At 39.3% G+C, this 25789-nt stretch overlaps 2 protein-coding genes across 9 annotated transcripts in view; one reads left to right on the top strand and one right to left on the bottom strand.

Annotated features, from left to right (window-relative positions):
* The window catches only part of tnk2b (tyrosine kinase, non-receptor, 2b), a 192678-nt gene extending 179964 nt beyond the window's left edge, over window positions 1-12714 (top strand). For 6 of the 8 annotated variants that reach the window (XM_069897197.1, XM_069897195.1, XM_069897196.1 and 3 more), the window contains 3 exons: window positions 4709-4804; window positions 7211-7338; window positions 9164-12714. In XM_069897197.1, coding sequence (XP_069753298.1) covers window positions 4709-4804; window positions 7211-7338; window positions 9164-9170 — 231 coding nt within the window. In that variant the 3' untranslated portion in view covers window positions 9171-12714. The remainder of the gene's footprint in view (window positions 1-4708; window positions 4805-7210; window positions 7339-9163) is intronic. The other 2 variants (XM_069897198.1, XM_069897199.1) reach the window with 1 other exon arrangement.
* A 9962-nt stretch (window positions 12715-22676) lies between these two features.
* Window positions 22677-25789, bottom strand: part of LOC138743599 (mucin-like protein) — a 40988-nt gene continuing 37875 nt past the window's right edge. The window contains exons 16-17 of the mRNA XM_069899113.1: window positions 25690-25741; window positions 22677-22850 (exon numbers count right to left, since the gene is read on the bottom strand). Coding sequence (XP_069755214.1) covers window positions 22842-22850; window positions 25690-25741 — 61 coding nt within the window. The 3' untranslated portion in view covers window positions 22677-22841. The remainder of the gene's footprint in view (window positions 22851-25689; window positions 25742-25789) is intronic.

The raw sequence follows: 25789 nt of genomic DNA, 5'->3' as shown, positions 1-25789 counted from the left end.
TTGTTCTTACATTTTCCTTCTTGGAAGCCATCTTCTTTCTCTTCTCTGTATCTTTATCTTCTATCTTTGTACTCTATTTTTGTTATGGTTTGCTTTTTCCTAATTTTTTCCTATTTTCTTGGAGAGGGCTGGTTTTCCCGACCAGCCACTACTCCATCATGTGACTCAACCGAAAGAAACATGGTTGAAGATAAGAACAAGTTCAGCCAAGCAGGCTAGAATGTCACTTGAGTGGAATGGATCAAATCTGTGTTTGAGAAAGCAAGAGTGGGCCCCAAGACTTTCCTGATGGGAAATAAATGCATACTGATATTGCTAAAGAGGATGCACTGGGGGGCCGGGGAACTGGAAGTTGTCCAAGAATCCAGCATCTGCTTTGTTTAACATTGTGAACAGTATTGATGAAGAATAGTTGAGCTCCATTGTGGGCATGTTGTCATTTTTGAGGAAGAATAAACATGAGAACTGCTTTTCGATTGACCAGAAGACTATCTATAATGAATAGATTTGCTTAGTTAAGATAGCTGAAACTGTTATCACCTAAAACCAAGACACTAGTGTGCTGGAAATTTAAAACAAAATACTGAAAATGCAGGAAATTTTCAGACCTGGCAGCATTTGTGCAGAGAAATAAAATTAATTTTTCAGGTTGATAGCCTTGATCCAGATTTATTATTAATTCTGTAGTGCAACCTGAAACAGATGGGGAACTTATCAGTGCAAGCACACATCATTCATTGTTGTCTAACATATTAAAAGCAGATTTTTTATCAATCAAAATACTGCTGCAAGCTGAGTGCCAACATGATGAGAATTGTATAAATCCATTCAGTTTGTATTTGATATGCTACTTGTGTACACATTTAATCTTGACAATTCTTCAACAGACCATTGAGTAGATAATACTTGCCTCTAACATTGTTTCTCTTCTTCCCCACCCCTCTCCTCATCTACAGCTGTAGCCTTCTTGTACTTTTTTTTTTCCTGATGTAGGTGAGGTAAGGAAGAAGAAATTAAAGCATTGTTCAACAGATGTGATTGAGATGTAGTAGCCATAATGAAAATCTGGTTAAGGGAGGGGCAGGCCTGGCAGCACAACATTCGAAGCTACAAGTGCTTCAGGAAAGTCAGAGGTAGGAGGAGAGGATATCATGTAATTGGTTAAGGAGAACATCACCACAATGTTCAGATCTTCCTGATGGCCCAGCTAGTGAGACTATATGGGTGAGCTGAGGATCAAACAAGGCATGATCACCTTGCAGACCCCTAAATAGTCAACAGGAATTAGAGGAGAAAATAAGCCAGGAGATTGCAGCCAGCTATAAGTTAAACAAGGTTGTTATAGTAAGGAATACAGTACATTTCTGATTGTCTGAAAACTACTTAACCAAAATTCTCAGTTATCTGAAAAAAATTTAAATTGGGAAAAAAAAAGATCTTAAATTTATGCATTTATCTTGTTTGGTAAGCAGAGATCTTTTTTTAATGTTAAGAATTAAACATTATTTCATGCTTGAAAAATCTTTTTCTTATTGTTTAATCGCTGATACAAATATTCTGCTGATGCTACTGGGCTGCGTAAAGCAATTTCTCAGTTATCGGAAAAATCTGGTTAACCGAAAAATGTCCAGTCCCAGCATTTCGGATAATTGGAAATGTCCTGTATTAACTTTCCAAATACTGACTGGGAAAGGGATAGTGCGAAAGTTTTAGACGTAGGTGGAATTTGTCAAATGTGTTCAGGAAAGTTTCCTTCAGTAATATGTAGAGGGTCTTACAAGGGAAAGGGCAATGCTTGATTTAATCTTGGGGAAATTGGTAAGGACAAATGGATGAAGTGTTTGTAGATGAGCCTTTTGGGACCAGCGACCATTGTTCTAGGAGTTTAAAATGGTTCTGGACAGAGACAGGGTGGGACCACTAGTTAATATTAAGAATTGAGCAAACTGTCTTTGAAGGTTTAAGACAGAAACTCATTAAATGGGTAGTTTGAAGGAAGAGGACCATAAGGAAAATTAGATGTTCTTAAAAGTGTGCTGACAAGAGTACAGGACATGCACATTCCTGTTAAAGGGTCAGACGTGCAGGCATAGGGAAGATAGGGTGATGAGGAAAATTCAGGCTCTGTTCAAAAGCAAAAAGGAGGCTGCTGGGATTAAATGTACACCTGGAGGAGTTTCAGGAAGTGAGGAGGGGGAAATTGGGAGGGCAAAAAGGGGACAGGAGATGGCTCTGCCATAGAAGATAATCCCAAGAGATTTTCCAAGAGAAAAGCGGTAACCAGAGAAAACAAGTGGTACCCCTCAGGAATCAATGTGGTCAACTCTGTCAAGAGCCACAAAGGATGAGCAAGGTCCTCAATGAGTACTTCTCTGTTTTTATTGTGGAGACATGAGAATTCAGAACTTAGTACACACAATGGTAATATATCTGAGAACAGACAGAATTACAGTTGAGGTGTTGACAGTCCTAAAGGTAGACCAGTCTCCTGGGCCTAATCAAAAATATCTGAAGACCCTGTTGGAAATGGGAGAGGAAAGAGCAGGTGTCCTGGCTGAGATTTTTGAATAGTCATTGAATACAGGTGAGGTGGAGACTGGAAGATGGCAAATGTTGTGCCTCTATTCAAGAAGGACTGCATGAAAAAATATGGGAACAACAGGTCAGTGAGCTTAACAGAGTTACCAGAGTATATTCTGAGGGAGAAGATACATATGCACTTAGATGGACAAGGGCTGATTTGGGACATTCAGCAAGGATTTGTGAATGAATGGACATGTCTCACAAATCTGATTGAGATTTATGAAGATGTGACCAAAAAGGTTGATGAGGGCAGAGCTGAATATGTTGCACATATGGATTTCTGCAAGACATTTGATAAGATTCTGCATAATATGCTGCTCTGGAAACTTAGGTCGTATGGATTGTTTCCAAAAATTGTAAGGGTCTTGATCAGTTGGGCAGGTAACAGAAGAATAGTTGAATGTAACACAGAGAAATATGAGGTGTTGCATTTTGGGAGGTCTAACCTACACAGTGAATGGTAGGGATCTAGGGTGTGTTGTCAAACAGGCATTTAATACCTTGAAAGTAGCCTCACAGGTAGGTAGGGTAGTCAAAAAGCCTTTAGACAAATTGGCCTCCATCAATCAGAGTACTGTGTATAGAAGCTGGGAGGTGATGTGCAATTTTATAAGACATTGGCGAGGCTCCATTTATAGTACTGTGTTCAGTTATAGTCACCATGTTACAGGAAATATGTTGTCAAGCTGGTAAGGGTGCAGAGAAGATTTATGAGGATATGGCCAGTACTTGTGGACCTGATCGAAAGGGAGAGGTTGAATAGGCTGAGGCTTTATTCCTTGAGTGCAGAAGAAAGTGGGGTGATCTCATGGAGGTCTACAATATCATGAGAGGAATAGATCAGGTGAACACCAAGTTTTTTGCCCAGGATAGGGGAATTGCTAAACAGAGAACATGGTGTTTAAATTGACAGGGGAGAGACTCAACAGGAACCAGAGGGATTTTTTTTTTTATTCAGAGGGTTGTGAGTGTATGAGACAGTGTTTAAGGCAAATACTATGGCAATATTTAAAAAATTTGGACGCATACATAGGTAGGATAATTTTAGAAGGATATGGATCAAATACAGGCAGGTGGAACATTTTGGTCATTGTGAGCAATGTTTTCCATATGATATGACTATTTTAATTGAATCAATGCTTGTGGGGGAGAAACAAAAGAACTGCTAGAATGTGGAATAAACAAATATGAGCTGGAGAGACTTGGTAGGCCAGGCAGCAATGATGGAGAGAAATAAGCAGTTGGCATCTTGTGCTGAGACTCGATCCTTGTGGCTGCTCTTTGTTTGAATCAGCTTGTGTAGTGTGTAACCTCACACTCGATGGAATTATTACCTGGCGCTCTCTAGTGGCTGAACTTTAAACACTATTCAACTACCATATGTTAGCTCTAAGCTGCTTGAACAAAAGATATTGTCCGTTGTTCCATTTACTCAAATTTTGCAAATTTGACTGCAGTAACTGATTTCTCAGCTTATCAATCGCTTATAATACTTGGATGTTTGAAGCAGCAATGCACATTTTATAAGCATAGGCCATGCTGTGCATTTCTATCGTAAATTAACGAGGGACTTTGATGAAACAATTACATAACACTTAATGAAGTATTTCTATGCATTAAGTAGTTCTCAGCTGTCTTTATATGTATCTAAGATTACAACAAGCCCACCTAGAATTTAACAAACAATTTGCAGGTTTAAACACGCTGATAACATTAATGTGCCTATTTTGTAAAGGGAATCATAATCATTTTCATTTATTGTTAACACTTTGAGGTGATTCACACAATTCTAATACTGTATGTAGAGATGTTTCATAAACTATTGGAAGGTGTAAATATTGTTTATCCCACGTAGAATTTTTTTTAAACTGGTAAAATGCTATGGAAGAGGATATAAAATGAACTTTGTTAGGAAGACTCAAGTTAATTTCAGGAAAGGCATGGTTTCCAATATTATGAACAATTTAAAATTTGTCATTGCACTATCATGCATTTACGCTGTAAGATGAGCACTTTCTATTGGACTCTTCCACGAGAAGCAGTGGTTTTCAGGGGATTGTCAAGCATTATACCAGAGAGGTAGAGTGGTAATAAATCAGATGTTCAGAAATGTTTCTATGTTCAGGTTCAGGAGAATGTTCATGGCGTTACGATGGAGGAATGTCAGACTGCACTTCAAAACCACACCTGGAACGTTCAAAAAGCCATACAGTACCTCAAGGTAACCCTGAGCTCGGATCCATCCTTTACCCCTAGTCTCACCAATCTTAATGATAGCTGTGCGACAGAGACACTTAAAACAAGACATCAAGCTTTAACAAACAGAAAGGGCAGCCTGGACCTATGTATCATTCCATCTTTGCATAGGTCTCTGGGCTGAGAAGCGATTAAGCATCTTCTTGTATGCCAATCACTGAATTGGTGTTGTTAACAACTCATTTATTTATTGGGATACCGACTCGGTGTTAACTTTTTAAATACATTGAATCTAAAGGAATGTTCTAACTCCACTTAATACAGGTAGTGTGTTTTACTGATGGTTGATGTAAAATTGTATATTTCCAACAGGTTACTTATTGAAGGGGTTAGAATACATTTCTGCGGTAAAATTCTAAATACGATGTAACCAAGTCATTATTGAAAAATATTGGAGCTCAATAATCACTTAGCTTCAGCACTGCACCAGAAATTATATTTCTTGAAGAATGGATCTTGAATATTGTATGCCAGAGCACAGATTTATTTTCTGGATATTGCTGCTGGAGTTGATTTTTGGGTTTAGAAAAGATTTTGTTCGAACTCTTGCAGTGCTGTTATCTTTTTCAGTTGTTACTAATGTACCTTACACATTAGAGATGATAATGGAGAAGAGGAATCTTTATTGAATCAGCATTCAGTCCTGCACAACAGGTTTATACAAAATTGAGTGTGCTTTATATACTATATATTTTGGCATTTAAGTTGCGTCTTGAAACCCTCAAAAATCACTCAAAAATGGTGGGGGGGGGGGGTCAATTTGTACGCCATATACATTTTTGAGACCCTAAATTAACTTTAAAAAAAACACATTGCTCGACATAGATAAGACGTCCTCGGAAGTACCTCCATTCCCCATACCATCCAGACATTCTATAATTGTAGAGACCAAGGTCTCCACTCCTGCCCTGTAGGCTGAGGTTGCTATTCCTGCCGGGAGCCTGAGGTCGCCACTCCTGCCTGGTAGGCTGAGGTCTCCACTGCTGCCCGGGAGCTGACATGTAGCTGTGGTTCCTGCACCAAGCACACTTGGGAAGTGAAGCAACTTCTTCGATGCGGATGGCACCACATCCGATGTTGAGAATGGAGTTGACATCGGCTATTCCAGCTACAGCCAATGCTGAAGACTTGGACCCAGCTCTGTTTGGCATGAAGTAAAGGCTTATTTAACATTTTTTTAAACTTCCTTAATTTACAGATTGTTACTTGGCAATTGGGGTGTTATAAGAGTTGGGTTATTGCTGGGAGGCCCGGACACCGGGCACATTCCTTGCAGAAAATTGGGGGGTCAACTTGTACATCCGATATATGATAAAACCATAAAATGAGGCTGAAAATGGGGACCCAACTTATCTGAAGGTCGACTTATACGCCAAAATATATGGTAATCTGTTGATCATGGTATGAAAGCAATTAAAATGCCTGCACTAATGTGCAGGCTGACATGTATGAGTGGTGTCGTGCTCATGGATATGTAGTTGCTTATATAAGGAGCCAAGGTAAGGGCACCTGACCCTGTATGTGCAGCCCAACTTCATATTTTGATAGCACTTCACAAGGAAAGTTCATTGTTGTGCTTGGAAAGTTGAAAAGCTTCATTATATTATTTGGTGAAGGATTTTTATAAAGCTTTATATGTACACAAATTTTATTTTTTTTTAAATTTAATTTGTCTTGCAAAAAGATGTGTTGATCAGTGCCTAATTACGGTTTAAAAATGCATCTAACTTACTGCAATTAACTTATAAAAATTGCTATTTCAATAGGTTTGGCAGCCATGCTTTTATAAATCAGTTTCAATATGATTTTATATAATGTGTATGAGAATTATGATCTTAAGAGTTGTCTGATGGGGTGCAACTGAGCATAGAGTTGTAATTTGGGTAAATTAGTATGATTGTCAAGATTCTCATAATCTCTTCTATTGTCTCTCTTTCTTGCTGCAATTTCCACACATTTATACTTGTTTTATCCGAAGAGTTGATAAAGTCTAGTGTTCTTTGGTATATGTAGTCAAATCTTTGTTCACATTAGATAAATGCAATGATGAAGTAGAATCAGGAAAGTTGGTTTTCAAAATCTTGAGACCAAACTGTCCATCTCCAGATTTGTGTTCACACCTTGAACTGCTCTTGCGAGGTTCAATTTGGTGTTAAGTTGGTTCTAGTCAGTGCATTTGCTTCAACATTTTATACAGTATCAGAACCTAAATCTTAATCTGCCGAGGCTTTGCCTCTGTGTGCATTTGAAGAACATTATATCAAGGTTGTGCAAGACCATTGTTCACCTCTAGCTCTGACCCCACAGGATACAAAGTAATCTGCAATCATGCAAGATCCAACTGCTCCATTTCACATTGATTCCCTTTTAGGTTGAACAGCTATTCTGTCTCGGATTGAAGACAAGAAATGAATGTCAGAAGATTCTAGAAATGTTTGACTGGAATCTGGAATTGGCCAGTTGCCATCTGCTAGACACTTACAGTGCAGCTCGACATAGGTAGGTGATATTTGATACCTCGTGGTATGGTTATTAACATGAAGGGATAAGAAAGAAGATGGTAACTGTGTTCCTGTCTTTTAAATGGGAAAAGAAAGTTATGTGCTCCCCTAATTTGTGTTCTGGTTTTTTTTTTTGGCATCCTATTGTGAGCTATCAAAGATATTTCAACTGTATTCTTTTCATGAGAGAACATGAACACAAATATACATGGTTTTGATGCAGTCAATGCTTCTTTGACAGTCATTTCTAAAGAAACGTACAATAACGAGCAGATGTTGCTTCTGAACTTTCTGTGCCACCCAAAGATGATTCTTCACATTTTATTACATTCTCAAAACTGCTTGTTACAATAAAATCCTTGGTAGACGGAATTCAAGCAACCAGCAACCTTAAACCACTGGCAAAAAAAAATCAAGGAAAATAAATTTTAAAAATTAAAATAAATGAGAATAAAACAATAGGTAAACTTGCGTGTTTAAAATTGTAATAGTAAATGTTCTCTGAAGTAACACATAAACCTTTGGTGAAGATGGGAGCAAATATTCAGCCATCGGAGTGCCTTGGTCGTGCTTTACTCGTAGCAGCTGTTTGAATAAAGTTGTGTGAACGCTCAGGATGAAGAGCTGGTTGATGCCGCTCGCTGTTGGGGTGACTCTCTTAAAGTGTTTCCTTATCCCTGCTTAGTAAGAGTCACTCTAGTCAAAGGCTTTATTTTAATTTAATTAAAAAAAACCTTTTCAGACGGCCATTTTGACCCACGAGTCTGACCCGCCCAATTGACCCAGAGCCCCTATACATTTTGAAGTGTGGGAAGAAGCCGGGGAATTCCTGCACAGACCTGGGGAGAATGTAGTACCAGATTTGAAAGGGGGTCGCTGGCATTGTCATAGTATTCTGCTAACCCTGCTGCCACATTTATAAACTTGGATGGGGTTGTGGGGGGTTAATTATCCATAATGTTATTGTTTGTCTTTAGGTGGTTTTGCAGAGGCAGTGATGGTTTAAATTTTTTCAAAGAATGTGACTGAAAATAAAGTAAAATGTATATATTCATACAGTTGAAGTTTGTTCAGTGTTAGTGCAGTATAGTATTTTTGTCTTTTAAACTGTTTATTCTTAATCCAGATGCATTAGTTTCATATTTTAAGTCTCAAGCACCCGGAAAATACTAATCCCCCTAGATGCCGGATACCGGGATTTTACTGTACATTCCCAAGACTGCTATTATGCAGATTATTAATACTCATCGCCTTCCCAAGATCGTATTATATGGCGAGCTCGCCACTGGCCACCGTGACAGAGGTGCACCAAAGAAAAGGTACAAGGACTGCCTAAAGAAATCTCTTGGTGCCTGCCACATTGACCACCGCCAGTGGGCTGATAACGCCTCAAACCGTGCATCTTGGCGCCTCACAGTTTGGCGGGCAGCAGCCTCCTTTGAAGAAGACCGCAGAGCCCACCTCACTGACAAAAGGCAAAGGAGGAAAAACCCAACCCCAACCAACCAATTTTCCCTTGCAACCGCTGCAATCGTGTCTGCCTGTCCCGCATCGGACTGGTCAGCCACAAACGAGCCTGCAGCTGACGTGGACTTTTTAACCCCCTCCATAAATCTTCGTCCGCGAAGCCAAGCCAAAGAAAAAAGAATACTCATTTATCTACATTTTCTGCTTGTTATAATAAAAAGATGACAGCATCTTTTAAAAGGAGCATAAATTATTATGTGTTATGTCTATACCATTGGTTAAGCATTAAACTATATTAAGAGCTCAGGTGACCCAGGGAGGCGATCTAACCATTTTTTTTCCTGTTGATTTCACAGACGATGACAAGCTTCACAGAAGAGGAAAAAAACTGACACTGATAATTGCTCCATTGTCTTTGGGATTGTGGAATACAGGTGTTCTCTGAACAGAATTTTATTAATCTTTTTGAGAAGCAAAGGATCTCAAATTACTGTCACTATTTAACTCTCGCACTCTTTGTGCATTATGGTCCTGCTGCTCAGTGGGAATCCGATTTCTCAATAACAGTATTCTTCAAAGTCAACAGGTTGTTTGTTTGTTCTGGTGAAAAGATTTGTAATTTTGTGGCATATGGAAATCCCAATAGCCTTCTGTATATAAATATAATATATATAATATAAATTTTATTTGACAAGTGGATGGTAGATTGCAGTTGTGTTTATATTTTGCATTGAATTTGTCACATTGGATGTTCTAAATAATTATTTAATTTGTTTTCCTAAAAGACGGTTGAATGAGTTTAACATTCTGTGTTTCCTATCCAGGTAAAGTTTATCCATTTCAGATTTCTTTAAGAATGATGATTTTTGAAAGGTACTAGTATGACCAAATGTAGACCTAGTGTTGTCATGCTAAATCTGCCGAAGTACTTTTCCTTTTGTATAATGGAATACGTTTAAGTGCCCCTTCCTTATGCTGCAGTTCCCATCAAATGTATAAATAGGAATAATAGATTTAAGACCATAAATAGCAGCAGAGCTTTGGAATTAGCCTTGGTTCTTATCTATATGAACACAAAACCTCATTTTTCCAAAATTATAATTGAAGACCCCAGAGTACACTACAACTCTGATTATCTGAAATTGGATTCTCCGAAATCTTCATATATCCAAAATTTTTTCAGATCTGAACTGACCAGGGATCTCGGGCTCCCGGCGGCAGCAGGGATCTCGGGCTCCCGGCGGCAGCAGGGATCTCGGGCTCCCGGCGGCAGCAGGGATCTCGGGCTCCCGGCGGCAGCAGGGATCTCGGGCTCCCGGCGGCAGCAGGGATCTCGGGCTCCCATCACGAGCGGGGCCTCAGTCGGGAGGTGTCGGTGATCGGCGATGGCCAGTGTTTTTTTTTGGTGAGAATTAAACATTCTTTTAATGCTTAAGAAGCCTTCTCTTGTTGTTTGTTGTTTAAATACTGATACAAGTGATTTGCTATTGCTACTGGGCTGTTTTTAAAAAATGGCCAGTTCTCTGAAAAAAATAATTTATCTGAAATAGGACCAGTCCCAACCATTTCAGATAATCGGAGTTGTACTGTACTGTGATACATGCAAAATTTTCCAATTAAGTTCTGATTGGCTCTATTAATACACTATTTGGACAACTATTTCCTACTTCTAAACCATGGTCTTACAAATTACAAACTGCTTAGGGTGATGCATCAGTGATGCACAGATCTTGTTGCAAAAAAAATTGTTGTTCATATTTAAACTGACAGGGAGAAACCTAGCTTAAGATCAAAGTCACCTACTCTCTTTTGATAGACACACTATCCTTGAGGTATTACCTAGGCACTCAAAAGCAACTCAAACCATTTTTATTATTGACCTTTTTCCTGTCCTTCTGCATAGATTAAATATTTGTTGCTTATACTATGTAGAAGATATTAATTATTGAAAATTATTTGAGCTGAGATTCCTATCCATTACCTGACTTAAAGCCTTTTTGCTTCCATCTTTGGAATTTCCCACTATAACCATCTGCTGCTTTACTGTATGCAGTTGCCATTTTCAGACACAACAAATTAACATGCATTGACCTTCCATTTTCCCTTTTTCCACATAGAATTTCAAACTCTGCTACAGTATTAATATTTTATGATCTATATTCATTCTCCGTGTGCTTTGTAAACAACTTTTGCCTCTCTTCCCATACAACTGAATTTCAAAAGGTCTCTTAGGATTCAAGCTATTCTGCCCTTGATCAATTTTTTTTTCTTCAGGATCCAGATTAAAAACAGCATTACAGCAAAAGCTGTTTTGGTACCCTATATTAATGTTAAAGCAACAAACAATATTTTAAAATTTCCCCAAAGTTTAAATGACACAACATTAAAAAACAAGATGGATGTTATGGGTGGAGCTTAATTCTTAGGAAATTCATCTGCTGTTATGAAATCTTAAGAAGTACTCAGTTTACAAGATTCCTGTTGTGAAATTTAGTCTCGGAACTTTTCAGGCTCTACATACTCAAAAGGTCAAAAGAAAGACAGATTCCAAATGAAGCTTTGATTCAAATTTGTTTTGGACACTAGATGGCGGATGGATCAACATGTTCATCACTATGTAACTCGATATTTGGCTTGGAGAATAGATAAACTATCTGCAGATTTCTGCCCTCATTCTCTGATTAGTCCAGTGCCACACTCTGCCATATGAGGTGCATTTTCTGCAAGTCTGAATAATTTTGTATTGTAGTGGAACATTTTAAAATCTATTCTTCTTGCCAACTGCAGTAAGACTTCATAAGAAACAAAAATAGAAGACCATTACGTTCTTATTTATTCGATAATTTTTTATTAAAATATATTCTACAGTACTGCACATTTTGATAGTAATTTTATAAATGCTGTTATTCGTAACATAATGTTATTCTGTAATTTGTGAAAGAAAGTCATTACATCAGGTCAAAGTCTGGCTGAGGGATTTATATTTAATTCATTTATTAATTAATCCTTAATTATTTGGTCTAAGTGTGGTACCATGACCAAAGGCAATGTGGATCAGAGAATAAGATGTGAAGCATCACATTATTGGCCTTTACAATGTTCTAAGTCTCTCTCACCTTCTTCTGTGGTGAATCCTATCCTCATACTACATATTTTAAGACTTCCACCTGGGATAGTTGATCACCAGCATCTTCTTCACATCCACTGCTTTTGTGTAATGTATTATCCACCCTGAAGTGAAACAACTTTCTGCACAGGGCAATGCCTGTCTAAGAACTTAAAAAAAAAAATTGGCCAGGCTTATTTGTGTTGTGCTATTCATATTTTTGGCTGTTCATGTTGGAGCCTGCTGAAAACCTTTCTCTTCAGCTATGTTTTGAACTTCTCTCCAGCAATGTAGTTGGTGTGATTGAGCACATGTATATACAATGTCATGCTCCATCAAGCCAGATGTGACACAGAATTTACTCTTGAGAATGATGGCATCAATCATCTTTGAACCTCAAGTATGCCACCTACTGGTCTGATCAGAAAAAAAATCAGTTTGAAAATGAGAGAATCAATCAGACATTTGCTCAAATGAATAACTTTTGGGGTATGCTTTAAAGCAGAGATCTTCTTTGTACCATTTATGTACAGACATCATGTTTGTAGGGGATGGGAGAAGCTTTCTGAAAAAATGAGCGCTGCACATTTGTATAAAGTTTATTTTTCAATCTTTCATTGAAGCTCCAACATTGCATGTCTTGTACTCAGCATTTCTTGGATTGCAACGTTGTCATAATGCTACATTTGTGAAAAAAAGTAGTGTTAACTCAGGTCTTGTTGGATCCTTGTAAAGCATTTTTTAAAAAGTTGTTGTACTGAAATGTAATTCCCTCTGCTGTATAAAAAAAATCCAATTTTTTTTTCTGAGTTCTGTGGATATTTATAAAGTATTCATGCATTTCCATTGTGATTAAATACAATTTCACAAGAAGCCAGTACTTAGAATTAAATGGGGCCACTAGAACATTGCTGCAATATTTCTCCCATTTCACTTTTTTTATGGATTATATTTTTCATAGGTATACCTGGATACAAAAAGTGTAATTGGACCATATGGTCCTTTGTGCTGTATTCAGGTATGAGTAATAAACAAGAATTTTGTACCAACAGCTGTAAACATTGGCATTAATATTTAAAAAAATTTCCAGTCCATGTGCTGATCATTTCAATATTATCGATGATCACAGTACCTGAATATCTTTCCTCTAATCCAAAAATAGATTAAAAATGTATGAACATTACATTCGGACAATATATTCTAGTTGTGACAAACTATATTGAAAATTTGCATCAATTTTATTTCTGATTTTTTTTTTATATCCCCAGAAACTCATTTGTACTCAATCAAATCTGGAACCCTTGATAATGTGAACTAGGAAAGGGAAAAGTTAGTTTATTGCTGCAAAGCAAAGCCAGTCTGAGGAGAATCTATAATGCGGTGAGAAACCCAGCAAGTTTATAACCTTGTAGAATTGTTTTACTTATAAAATAAAAACATTTTAAATTCTGAAATAAAGTGCTTGTCTGAATTTATGTTGAAGTATACGTCTTGTGTATATTTTTGCCCGCCGCTAATTAGGAGGTGTCTTTGGCACCACATTTGTACTACAGGTATTACACGTGTAAAGAATTAGTAGTTCAAATGTATTTTAGCTGACTTTCTATGAACTGTATCTACAGCAACCACAGAATCATTAAAATCAAATGCAGTGTCACTTTTCATTTATGTGAAATGGTATACTAGGATTTTGCCTGTTTTTCCTTCAGCTCATGTAATCCTTTTGTTGCTAGTTATCAATGGCATCTGTAGGATTGGTATTGGAACAGTTGCTCATTATTATATTCCTAAATAATCTAGGTTTAGGTATTGGAGATATGATCTATATATTTGTAGGTGATGTTGAAAATGTGCACAAATATTAAGACTCTGGGTGGTAGATGAGGCTGTCCAAATTTCACACGCAATTTGTAAAGTTTGCATTGGCAGTGGCCAGGAAATGTATAACGGTTACCTGGAAATCTGATTCCCGACTAGGAATGGCACGATGGAATGCAGCAATGCAAAGTTGTGTTCCCCTTGAGAAAATTACTTATAGTTTGAAGAACAAATATGATGTTTTTATCAACATTTGGCAGTTGTATTTGGAGCAAATAGCTGTAAATCTTTAGTTTCTCCCCCCTCGCTTTGGAGCACCCCATCTGTTCCCCTCCCCTAGATCTAGAAAAGCTAGATAATTTAAGGCCCAGAGGTGGATGGTGCATACTTGACAACCTCTTATATATTTTTTTCTTTCTTTTTAGTCTAGTCTCTCTATTCTTTTTCCATTTTTCTTACTTTTTCTCAGGGGGTGGGGAAGTATGGTTAATTATAGACATACAATAGCTATTAATGAATGTATATTACTTTTTTTGGAAACTTATTTTGTCCTTTGCACTGTTTGACTTGAAAATACAAATATAAACTTGTAAATAAAATAGAGAAAAGACTGGGGAGAGCAATTTATCAGGTGAGATATGAGTTCATATGAAAAACAGTGTAAATGAGAGATGAAGGGGAAAATGACATCATGCTTGATGCATGAAGGGAGCCACCATAGATTGATAATGGAATTAAGGGAAGTAAATAATGATGTCTTGGAATATAATCACCTTACAAAAGAGGAAGAGCTGGAAATGTAGCTAGATTCATCCTCTGAACTTGACCAAGCATAATCTAGGAAACTAGGGAGAAAATTACAGGGGCCCTGGCAGATATTGGTGTCAACTCTAGATGACTGTTGACCTCATGAGAGGGTTCGTCTGCCCTTTGACAGGTCTTGTTTTTCATCCTGCAGGGTGTCTAGCTACCCTCTGCACCAGGCAAGCCTGGTGTGGGAGCTGGTTTAGTCGCTGACCACGGGACAGGTAGTACGTGGTATCAACAGCACTCAGACGGGTGACCTGACCCCTCTACCTCATTGGAAAACTGCAGCAGTCTCACCTCCATGTTGCTGTAAAAGGTATGTGTAACCATGATCCAGTGCATCAAGTGCACTCAAGTATGATTTGGGCAGCATGGTTAGCTTAATGCCATTACAGTGCCAGCGATCGGGACTGTTCAAATGTCGCGCTGTCTGTAAGGAGTTTGTACGTTCTCCCCGTCTATGCAGATTTGCCCTCGGGACTCTGGTTTCCTCCCACCCTTCAAAACATACCAGGGTTGTAGGTTGATTGTGTGTAATTGGGCAGCAGGGCTTGTGGACCGAAAGGCCTGCCTGTTACTGTGCTGTAGGTCTAAATTTAAATCTAACTCTTCATTTCTGAAACGATTGATGCAAGGACGATTACTGCAGTGAGTGACAGTAACAAAAAGTAGGGCTCCATGAGGATTTCCTCGAGTGATATCCTCAGGGTGAGATGATTGATTACACATCACACTCTCCTTTCTGCCATCTATGGAGCTAGCTTTATATGAGTTATGGGGCAGTATTTTTTCAAGAAATGTTAGTTCTCTGTTCTTGCCTAAGTGTTTGTCATTCAGCACTAACATTTGCAGAAGCAATGGCTGGCAGCTAATACTGGATTTCTGATGGTGTTCTGGCTAGACCTGAAGATGGGAGATCATACCAGTGGAAAGCAATTGCAGGAATTTAGAGGTGGTGGTTAGAGTCTTCGTTTATTTCTTTATAAAATTATTTAAAATAAATGATTTTAAGAATTTATATTTTGTTAATAAGTAATTTAACTTTTAAAGTTTTTGAATGGTTGACATCTGTCATAGCTATCCCTCATAGTCAAGGATGATGGCCTTCATTCCATTGATCCACAAAGCCAAGACTTGTTTAACGTGTACTTGATGTTGTACTCCAAGAAGATCACGATACTTCACAAATCAACCAACTAATTCCAATGGCTTGAAAACCATGTCAATTGGAGCTGATGGATTTGTTGCAGCTTTCATCCGCCTTCACATCTGTTGAGTTTAGAGTAACTTCTTCCACCTGTTTCACTGCTGAGGACTTGGTTCTTTGTCAGGGACCTCCCCCTCAACGTTACCACCACGGGTGACCTACCAGGAGCATAGCTTCAGACAGCATCACTCTCAGGATCAAGCTTCTCCACCATGACAAAGTGACAATCGGAGAAATCATGTGACATCAGTAATAGTACAGTAAAACCCTGATATCTGAAATTCAAACAACCAGCAAAAAATATTGAGTGAAATAAATAAATAGAATTCAAATAAATAAGAATAAATATAAAATGAAATAAAATTTTTAAATTGTAAAAGTAAATGGTCTCTGAAATAACACAAACCTTTGGTGAAGATAGGAGCAAATATTCAGCCAGCAAAGTGCCTTGATCATGCTTTGCTCGTAGCAGCTGTTTGTATAAAGTTTAAATAAAGTTGTGTTTGAATAAAATGGCGTTCCCCAGGATGAAGTGCTATTGATGTTGCTCGTCATTGGAGTGATTCTTAAAGTGTCTCATTATCCCTGCTTATTTTTAAAAAATCTTTATCAGTATATTATGTATATTAGTAAGATTTTATCTGTAAACTTGGGGGAGGGGGTTAATTATGATGTTATTGTTCAGATTTTGGGCCACTCCATGGAGGAGGAGGAACCTGCAGATGCAGCAATGGTTAAATGTTTTCAAAGAATGTGACTGAAAATAAAGTAAAATGCTTTATAGTTTATACAGTATATTCATGCAAGTGAAGTTTGTTTAGAGAAAATACAGTATAGTATTTTTGTCTTTTAAACTGTTCATTCTTTATTTTAATATAAAACCACTTAACAAACATATCACAATATTTCAAACTTAATCCAAATACATAGATATTTTATATATAAAAAAGAAAAAGAAAAACCTCTTATAAATCCCCTCACCCTCTCCAAACTTAAAAAAAAGACAAAGGACAAGAAAACCAACACAGGATCACTTCAATTTCTGATACTTTTAAACTTTTATTTTATTTATATATATATGCTGAAGCATGGCATCCGACATTTCTACCACTGGCCCATAATTGCATTCACAGGCCTGCCACCTGGCCCCTGACAAACTCAGTCTAGCAAAGGAAGAGTTTAAACACATAGAGGAGCTCAGAGTCGCCCGCCGCTCCAATAGGCCGTGGATTTCACCCCTCCACTTGGTGCCAAAGTCCAACGGCAGCTGGAGACCCTGCGGCGACTACAGATGCCTCAACGACACCAGACCGCTACCAAATTCCCCATATCCAGGATTTTGCAGCAAACCTCCATGGCGCAAAGCTGTTCTCTAACGTTGACCTGATCCATGGATGCCACTAGATGACATCCAAAAGACTCCTATCATCACCCTGTTTGGCCTGTTTGAGTTCCTTCGCATGCTATTTGTTTAAAAAAAATGCAGTACAAACATTCCAGCACATCATGGCCGCAGTCGGCAGAAGCTTGCCTTTTCTTTTCATCTACATCAATGACAACCTAGTAGCCAGCAACAGGCCTGAGGAACACATGATACACCTGCACCAGCTATTCACCCAGCTCGCACTGTTCAGCTTTACCATTAACCCAGAGAAGTGCCAGTTCAGACTCGCAGAAATAGACTTTCTGGGCCACAAAATTACAAAGTGGATGCCAAACGACGGTTTGCCTGGCCGGTCACTGAATTTTTACTACAGATTCATCCCCATGCAGCTCTAATGCTGGGTTTGAAGAAGGAGATTGCATGGACAGATGAAGCCCACAACATTTTTGAAGAGACCAAAGAGGCCCTAGCCCATACAATGATGCTAGTCCACCCACAAATAGGTGTACCGGCGGCCCTCACAGTCGACGCATCCAACACAGCAGTGGGTGCTGCCCTGGAACAGTTCGTTGACGATCCATGGAGCCCCCTCGCCTTTTTTAGTCGCCACCTACAACCACCCGAACTGATGTACAGTGCATTTGACAGGGAGCTACTTGCCCTCTGATGGAGGACCTCAGTTTTCTTCAGGCTGACTTCCAGGCCAAACATTTTGGCAGTTTCCGCAAAGCAGGACGTCAAGCGCTGAAGAGTTGGCTCTGAATGGGCAACTAAAGCGGCATCATCTGCAAAGAGTAGTTCATGGACAAGACTACCAGCCCCCCCACATCTCCATCGGGCACACAAAACTCAAAACGGTCAACCAGTTTACCTATCTCGGCTGCACCATTTCATCAGATGCAAGGATCGACAATGAGATAGACAACAGACTCGCCTTTGGAGTGTCTTTGGAAGACTACACAAAAGAGTCTGGAAAAACAACCAACTGAAAAACCTCACAAAGATAAGCGTATACAGAGCCGTTCTCATACCCACACTCCTGTTCGGCTCCGAATCATGGGTCCTCTACCGGCATCACCTACGGCTCCTAGAACGCTTCCATCAGCGTTGTCTCCGCTCCATCCTCAACATCCATTGGAGCGCTTTCATCCCTAACGTCGAAGTACTCGAGATGGCAGAGGTCGACAGCATCAAGTCCACGCTGCTGAAGATCCAGCTGCGCTGGGTGGGTCACGTCTCCAGAATGGAGGACCATCGCCTTCCCAAGGTCGTGTTATATGGCGAGCTCTCCACTGGCCACCGTGACAGAGGTGCACCAAAGAAAAGGTACAAGGACTGCCTAAAGAAATCTCTTGGTTGCTGCCACATTGACCACCGCCAGTGGGCTGATATCGCCTCAAACCGTGCATCTTGGCGCCTCACAGTTTGGCGGGCAGCAACCTCCTTTGAAGAAGACCGCAGAGCCCACCTCACTGACAAAAGGCAAAGGAGGAAAAACCCAACACCCAACCCCAACCAACCAATTTTCCCTTGCAACCGCTTCAATCGTGTCTGCCTGTCCCGCATCAGACTTGTCAGCCACAAACGAGCCTGCAGCTGACGTGGACTTTTACCCCCTCCATAAATCTTCGTCCGCGAAGCCAAGCCAAAGAAGACTTGCCCTCTACCTGGCCATCCGCAATTTCTGCTACTTCCTGGAAGGGCATCCATTCACTGTCACAAGCTGCTCACTTTCGCGCTCTCAAAGTTCTCTGACCCGTGGTCTGCCTAACAGCACAGGCACTTATCCGACATCTCTTGAGTTCACCACCACTATTCAACATCTATCAGGAAAACAACGTTGTTGCCGATGCAGTCTCCAGCCCAGCAGTCATCGACTACTATGATCTGGCTCGTGCACAGCAAGATGAACCCGAGACACTCAGCTTCAGAACTGCAAGCACAGGATTGCAGCTCCAAGACATCCCACTTGACACCAATGGCACTTCGCTCCTCTGCAATGTCTCCACAGGCCAACGTTGACCACTGGTCCCCACCCAATGGAGGAGAACAGTTTGTAGCACCCCTCAATCTGCACAATAGTGCGACTGATGTCCTCAAAGTTTGTGTGGCACGGTCTGCGTAAACAGGTCACGGAGTAGGTGGAAAAACTACAGAGACGGCCAAGGTCCAGTGACACACCAAGCACCAACACCAGCAGTTTGAAGCCCCAACCGGCAGGTTCCAGCACATCCACCTCAACATAGTAGGGTCCTTGCCAGTCTCCTGAGGGTCGTGCTACCTTTTCACTGTGGTGGACAGGTTCACTCATTGGTCAGAGGCCATACGCATTCCGGACACCTCCACAGAAATGTGTACCAGGGCTTTCCTTGCTGCCTGGATTTCCTGCTTTGGTGGTCCCGACAGACATTATAACCGACCAGGGAGAGCGGTTCACCTCTGCCCTGTGGACAGAACTCTCTAAACTCCTGGACACCCAGCTGCATCACACCACGGCTTACCATCCCCAAGCCAATGGGTTAGATGAGTGATTCCATCGCCACCTCACTTTGGCGCTGATGGCACGCCTTGAAAGGCCCAACTGGGTGGACAAACTACTTTGGGTTTTCCTGGAATACACACAGCACCCAAGGATGACCTTGGAGCCTCCTCTGCCGGACTAGTCTATGGTGAGTCCATTGTTGATCATGGCCAATTCCTTACCCCAGCAACCAAAAAGAACACTGACACTGCAGCCATCCTCGAGGTTGTGGGACAAACTTGGGCTCCCTTGCACCACCGCTGCCATCGCGACGTGGTCAGCTGCTCTGCAACTACCCCCGGACTTGTCCTCCTGTGAGTTGTAATAGTGCGTAGGGGCATGCACAGGACTCCCCTTCAGCAACCTTATGAGGGTGATACAAGGTGCTGCACAGAAACACTTCCATGTTCACTCTTGACATTGGGGGCAAGGTGGAGTTATTCACACTGGACCATTTGAAACCAGGCCATCTGAACTTGTCCCAGCCAATACAGGTCCCCCCACCAGTGCGTAGGGCTCCACTGGTGAAACAGCACATCTCACCCTCAAGACCATTGGTGCCAGTTGTGGGGGGGGGGGGGGGGAGGGGATTGTGTGGCAATGCAGATGTTTGCAGCAGCAAACCAGCCCCTCTTGTCACACGCGGTCAGCGGGGCAACTGCGACAAGGATGGCGTCGTGGGACCATCTCTTCCAGTCCAGACCGGAAGGGGCGTGCGTGCTTTCATCATTGTGATGCAAGTGGCGGGACGTTGGGGGCAGGACCTGAAACATGTTTAAAGGCTGCAATGTGGAATTCAAAATAAAGCAGTTGTGATACTACAGCTCCCAGCCTGTTGCCTCACTCTCTTTGCTGCGCTCACTCACAACCCGCTACAGCATTCTATTTTTGTAGCTAAGGAATTATTGTGGCTAATACCAAAATTGGAGCAATCAAATTTTGATTGCTTATTAATGTCTCAAATATTTCCTCTCTGCTTTTGAGGTTGAAATTTTGACACTATTGACCCACTAAAAATAAGCAAGTTCAGAACAGTTTCTAATCTATATTACGCTCACACTATTATGTTTGGCATCTCCGCAAAAGAAATTCAGAGGGTTCTCAAAGAGCGTAATCTACAGAATATCTAGAAGAGCAGAAGAATTAATTGAATATTTACAGGCATACAGTATTGGATATCCAGCACTTTCCAAAGTGACATTTCAGAGAGGCTGACTGTGAGGTAATGCAGAAGGAATGCCTGACCTAAAGTTGGCCATTGTAAAACTGATTGTTGCTTTTTAAGCTGCATCTATTAAGGTGAGGTTATGAAAGATTTTTTAAAAGTTTGTGCTGTTAAAAAAAACAATTGGTGGTATTCTTACTTTGTGGCCAACGGAAAGCACCTTCATTAGTGGGCATGCATCATTACTTCTGATAGAATTAAGCAAGATGTATTAATAGATTTGTAACAATGAGATTGGTGATTGCTATTCATATTTTTTTGCAATCCTATTCAAGGTATGAAGACTCTTAAATGTCCTCAGAAGTATATGTTCATTCTTCAGCACTAGTTTAAAAGTGTCTAAATGTTAAAAGGATGTGGTGCATGCAAGCCAAGTCCACTTACATTTCCAAAAACCTGGATGGGTTATCCATTGAACTGACTCTCCTCTACATTGGAGCATCTGGATGAAGACTGGGAGATTGCTTTGTTGAGCTCCTCTGCTCTGTCCACCACAATAGCGTGGATCTCCCAGCAGCCATCCATTTCAATTCCTCGTCCTGTTCCCTTTCTGACATGTCTGTCCATGGTCTTATGCGCTTCCAGACTGAAACTATCTGCAAATTGGAGGAGCAACACCATGTCATCTTCTGACTGGGCGTGCTCCAACTGGATAGCATTAATATCAACCTCTCTGGCTTTCATTAAACCTTTAGAAGAAAAAAATAATTAGTTGTAAATTTCCTACTCACTGTGTGGAACTCCAGTCAATCGTACCATATCACTAGACTGCTGAGTTGAATTAATACCACCCTCTGTCACAAGATCACTTAATCCCTATTGCCCATCAACTTCCTGTTGAACTGAGCTTTTCAACTCCAAATGTCTGAGTCACCTGAATCCAATTGCCAGGTGCAGCCTTCAGATAAAATCCCTGTTGAAGTCTGCTGCAAACTCCCTTTCATTTCTTCCCCTGTTGCCGTACCCCAGCTCTGTCTCTCCTTTTCCTATCTCCTTACGCACAGACATGATAAATTCTGATCTCTCCCCTTATCATATCCAATTAAGATTTTTTGTTGGTCTGGATTCCTACCCCAGTCAGCATTGTGTGAATTCTGAAATTTTATCAGATTTCCTGCTTCTGGCTCATTCTGCTTATTCTTTGAAAAAGAGCTCAGGTCTGAAACGTTGGCAATATATCTTTGCTTTTTATGGACGCTAAAAGACCAGCTAAGTTCCTCTAGCATTTCAGTCTGCTTTTAACAAGCAAGACTGCCACAATCCCCAGAGCAGTGAATGCAATATCATTGTTTAATTTTGTTACTCCAAATTGTATTTTATGTTACTGTGCTCCATAGTTCTTGATTTAAGAATAAGGAAATTGTTTAGTGAAATTTATTAATAGCATATCCTGAGTCTGAGTACAACTCCATTCAATTCAGTCACAATAATCTATTGTGCTGTGGCAATAATGCTGTAAAGTGCCTATAATTTAGACATTCTACATGTCACTCTAAAGTATTAAATACATGTCTGTAAATGTAATAATCTCTTAGGTATTATTTTATTGAAAAGTTTAGTATTACATAATTTTAATTTGAAAATGCCATGTAAAGCATTTCCTGACAAGTACATTAAACAAGCAACCCCTTTGATTCCTTTCATAAAAATAATTTTCAATTTTGCTTTATTAAGTAGTCTTAATGTTAACATTATTTTCACAAAAATAAAGTGCTAATAGTAAATATTACAAAGTTTAACTGAATAGTAATTTGAAATCACAATTTTATGTGAACATAAAATATTGTACAATATTCTTGATTTAGAGATTAAATAATTGAAAATTAATTCATGTAAAATTATTATTCCTGCAACATATTTTATTTCATGTTGACTGTAGCTTCAATTTGATCAAAATACTGAAGGACACAATTGAATTCTTCAATGATATCTTGATCTACCAGTAGTTTCCATTTTTGATGGTCTTTTAATTTTTCTACAAAAAAAAATCGATAGACCCCATAAACAAACATAAATGATGTCCACATACATAAGCGTGCATTCAGAGACATAGATCAAAGAAGAAGGCTTGTTTCATCAATCAGAACCTACAGAATCAGAATGGCAACAAGTCCTCCTTGATCACAATGGACTCCAGTCCCAACTGTAAATATGTCCTTCTGTGAGCACAGGGATGTAGAATTAACCAGTACACTGTTGTTCCCGTTTCCTTCTTACAGCGAAAACATCCATCTGATACTATTGGGTCCCATTTATTTAACTTTTGGGGCGTGTAACCAATTTTCTGTGTAACCAATTATATTGTATCATGCGTAACTTCATGTTTATTGTATTTCTCATAGTTCTGGAGCATAACTTTTCCCATATTCCATTTTTTATCTTTGTTTAGATCTTGTTCCCACTTTTGTTTGGGTTTACAGCTTATTTTATCATTTTCTTTCTCTTGCAGCTTGATGTACATGTTTGTTATAAATCTTTCAATTATCATTGTGTCTGTAATCCCATATTCAAAGCTGCTTCCTTCTGGTAATCTCAGTCTGCTTCCCAGCTTGTCCTTCAAGTAGGTTTTCAGTTGGTGGTATGCAAACATTGTACCGTGAGTTATTCCATATTTGTACTTCATTTGTTCAAATGATAATAAATTATTTCCCAAAAAACAATTTTCTATTCTTTTAATTCCTTTTCTCTCCCATTCTCAGAAGGAAAGGTTATCTACTGTGAAAGGGGTTAGTTGATTTTGCGTCAATAATAATTTTGGTAGTTTGTAATTTGTTTTTTTTCCTTTCTACGTGAATCTTCTTCCAAATGTTGAGCAGATGGTACAGTACTGGTGAACTTGTATATTGCACCAGTTTTTCATCCCACTTATAAAGTATATGTTCTGGTACCTTCTCCCCTATTTTATCTAGCTCTATCCTGGTCCAATCTCGTTTTTCCCTTGTTTGATAAAAATCTGATAGATATCTTAATTGTGTTGCTCTATAATAATTCTTAAAGTTTGGTAGCTGCAAACCCCCTTGTTTGTACCATTCTGTTAATTTATCTAGCGCTATCCTCGGTTTCCCCCCTTTCCATAAGAATTTCCTTATTATTTTCTTTAGCTCATTGAAGAATTTCTCTGTTAAGGGAATTGGTAATGATTGAAATAGGTATTGTATCCTTGGGAAGGTATTCATTTTAATGCAATTTACCCTTCCTATCAGCGTTAGTGGTAAATCTTTCCAATGTTCTAAGTCATCTTGTAATTTCTTCATTAATGGTTGATAATTTAATTTGTATAGATGGCCTAGATTATTATCTAGTCTAATACCCAAGTATCGGATTGCTTGTGTTTGCCATTTAAATGGTGATTCTTTTTCAAACTTTGTGAAATCTGCATTATTCATTGGCATCGCTTCACTTTTATTTGCGTTGATTTTGTACCCCGATATTTCTCCATATTCTTTCAATTTCTTATGTAATTCTTTTATTGATAATTCTGGTTCTGTTAAGTATACTATGATGTCATCTGTAAATAGACTGATTTTATATTCCTTCTCTTTTATTTTTATCCCTTTTATTTTATTTTCTGTTCTTATCAGTTCTGCCAATGGTTCTATTGCTAAAGCAAACAGTGAGGGAGAGAGTGGACATCCCTGCCCAGTTGACCTGCTTAATTGGGGGTCAACATGTTGATGCAGTCATGAAGAAGGCTCACCAGCTCATCATCAAGTTTGAGGAGATTCGGTATGTCACAAAAGACCCTTGCAAATTTCTGCAGATGTACCGTGGAGAACATTCTGACTGGTTGCATCACTCTGGTATGGAGGTGCCAATACACAGATCAGGAAAAGACTAAACACAACTAGCATTATAATTGGCATCAGTCTTCACTCCATTAAGGAAACCTTTAAGAGGCGGAGCCTCAAGAAAGCAGGCTCTATTATCAATCGCCTTCACCACCCAAGTCATGCCCTTTTCTCACAGCTGCCAGCAGGAAGGAGGTACAGGAGCCTGAAGATGCACACTCAAACTACACAAACAGCTTCTTCTCTGCTGCCATCAGATTTTTGAACAGACAATGAACCTATGGATACTACCTCACCTTTTCTCTTTTTTGCACAAATTATTTTTTTTAATCATGCATTTAAAGAATTGTAATTTATAGCAACTTTACACCTGCAATCCACAATCCTGCTGCCGCCAAACAATAAATTTAGTGACACATGTTCATGACAATCAACCTGATTCTGATTCAGGGCATCAAGGATGAAGGTCCAGCTTTTTAAACAAGTACTGTATGTTATTTGGGCAAATAGAAATCAGAATTTGGCAGTGATGGAGACTTGCCACGAGAACTCAAGACAATTTAATAGTGATGTTATACTGACCAAGACAAAATAAAATTATTAAATAAAAACACACTTTGCAGATTTTCAAAATCCAATCAGCAAAAATGGACATGCATCAGATAAAAAGTACAAATTGTTCACACCAACATGTGAGCAGAGTGTAGAGTTGTTTTCAGATCTGGTGCCGAGTGGATCAATTTAAGTTGTTTAAATTCTGATATTAGATTGGGAGAGAAAATTTGCTGCAGATTTTACCACGGTATGCAAGATTCTGGAGATTCAGTTAATATTTGAGTCTTTTTTAGGAGAAATGCAAATGAATAAAAATGGTAAGGAAAGGAGAATCTCTAAATTATCATAATAAGAATGAAATGTGCTGGGAAATTAGAGGACCATAAAAAGCATTCAATCTACAACTAATGTGAATGCAGCAGTTCCTTGATAGGTCAGCCACCATTGCAAGGCTTTCACTGTGGTACTCACGTTAATGTGATTCTTTTCTGATGACCATCCATTTTTTTCTAACCTTTTGTAGCTGCAAGAAAAAATATATTTAATAAGAGAGTATTATTGTTTGGCATTT

The sequence above is a fragment of the Narcine bancroftii genome, chromosome 9 (assembly GCF_036971445.1).
Source record: "Narcine bancroftii isolate sNarBan1 chromosome 9, sNarBan1.hap1, whole genome shotgun sequence".
NCBI classification, from domain to species: Eukaryota; Metazoa; Chordata; class Chondrichthyes; order Torpediniformes; family Narcinidae; genus Narcine; species Narcine bancroftii.
This window is presented reverse-complemented; position numbering and strand designations above follow the sequence as displayed.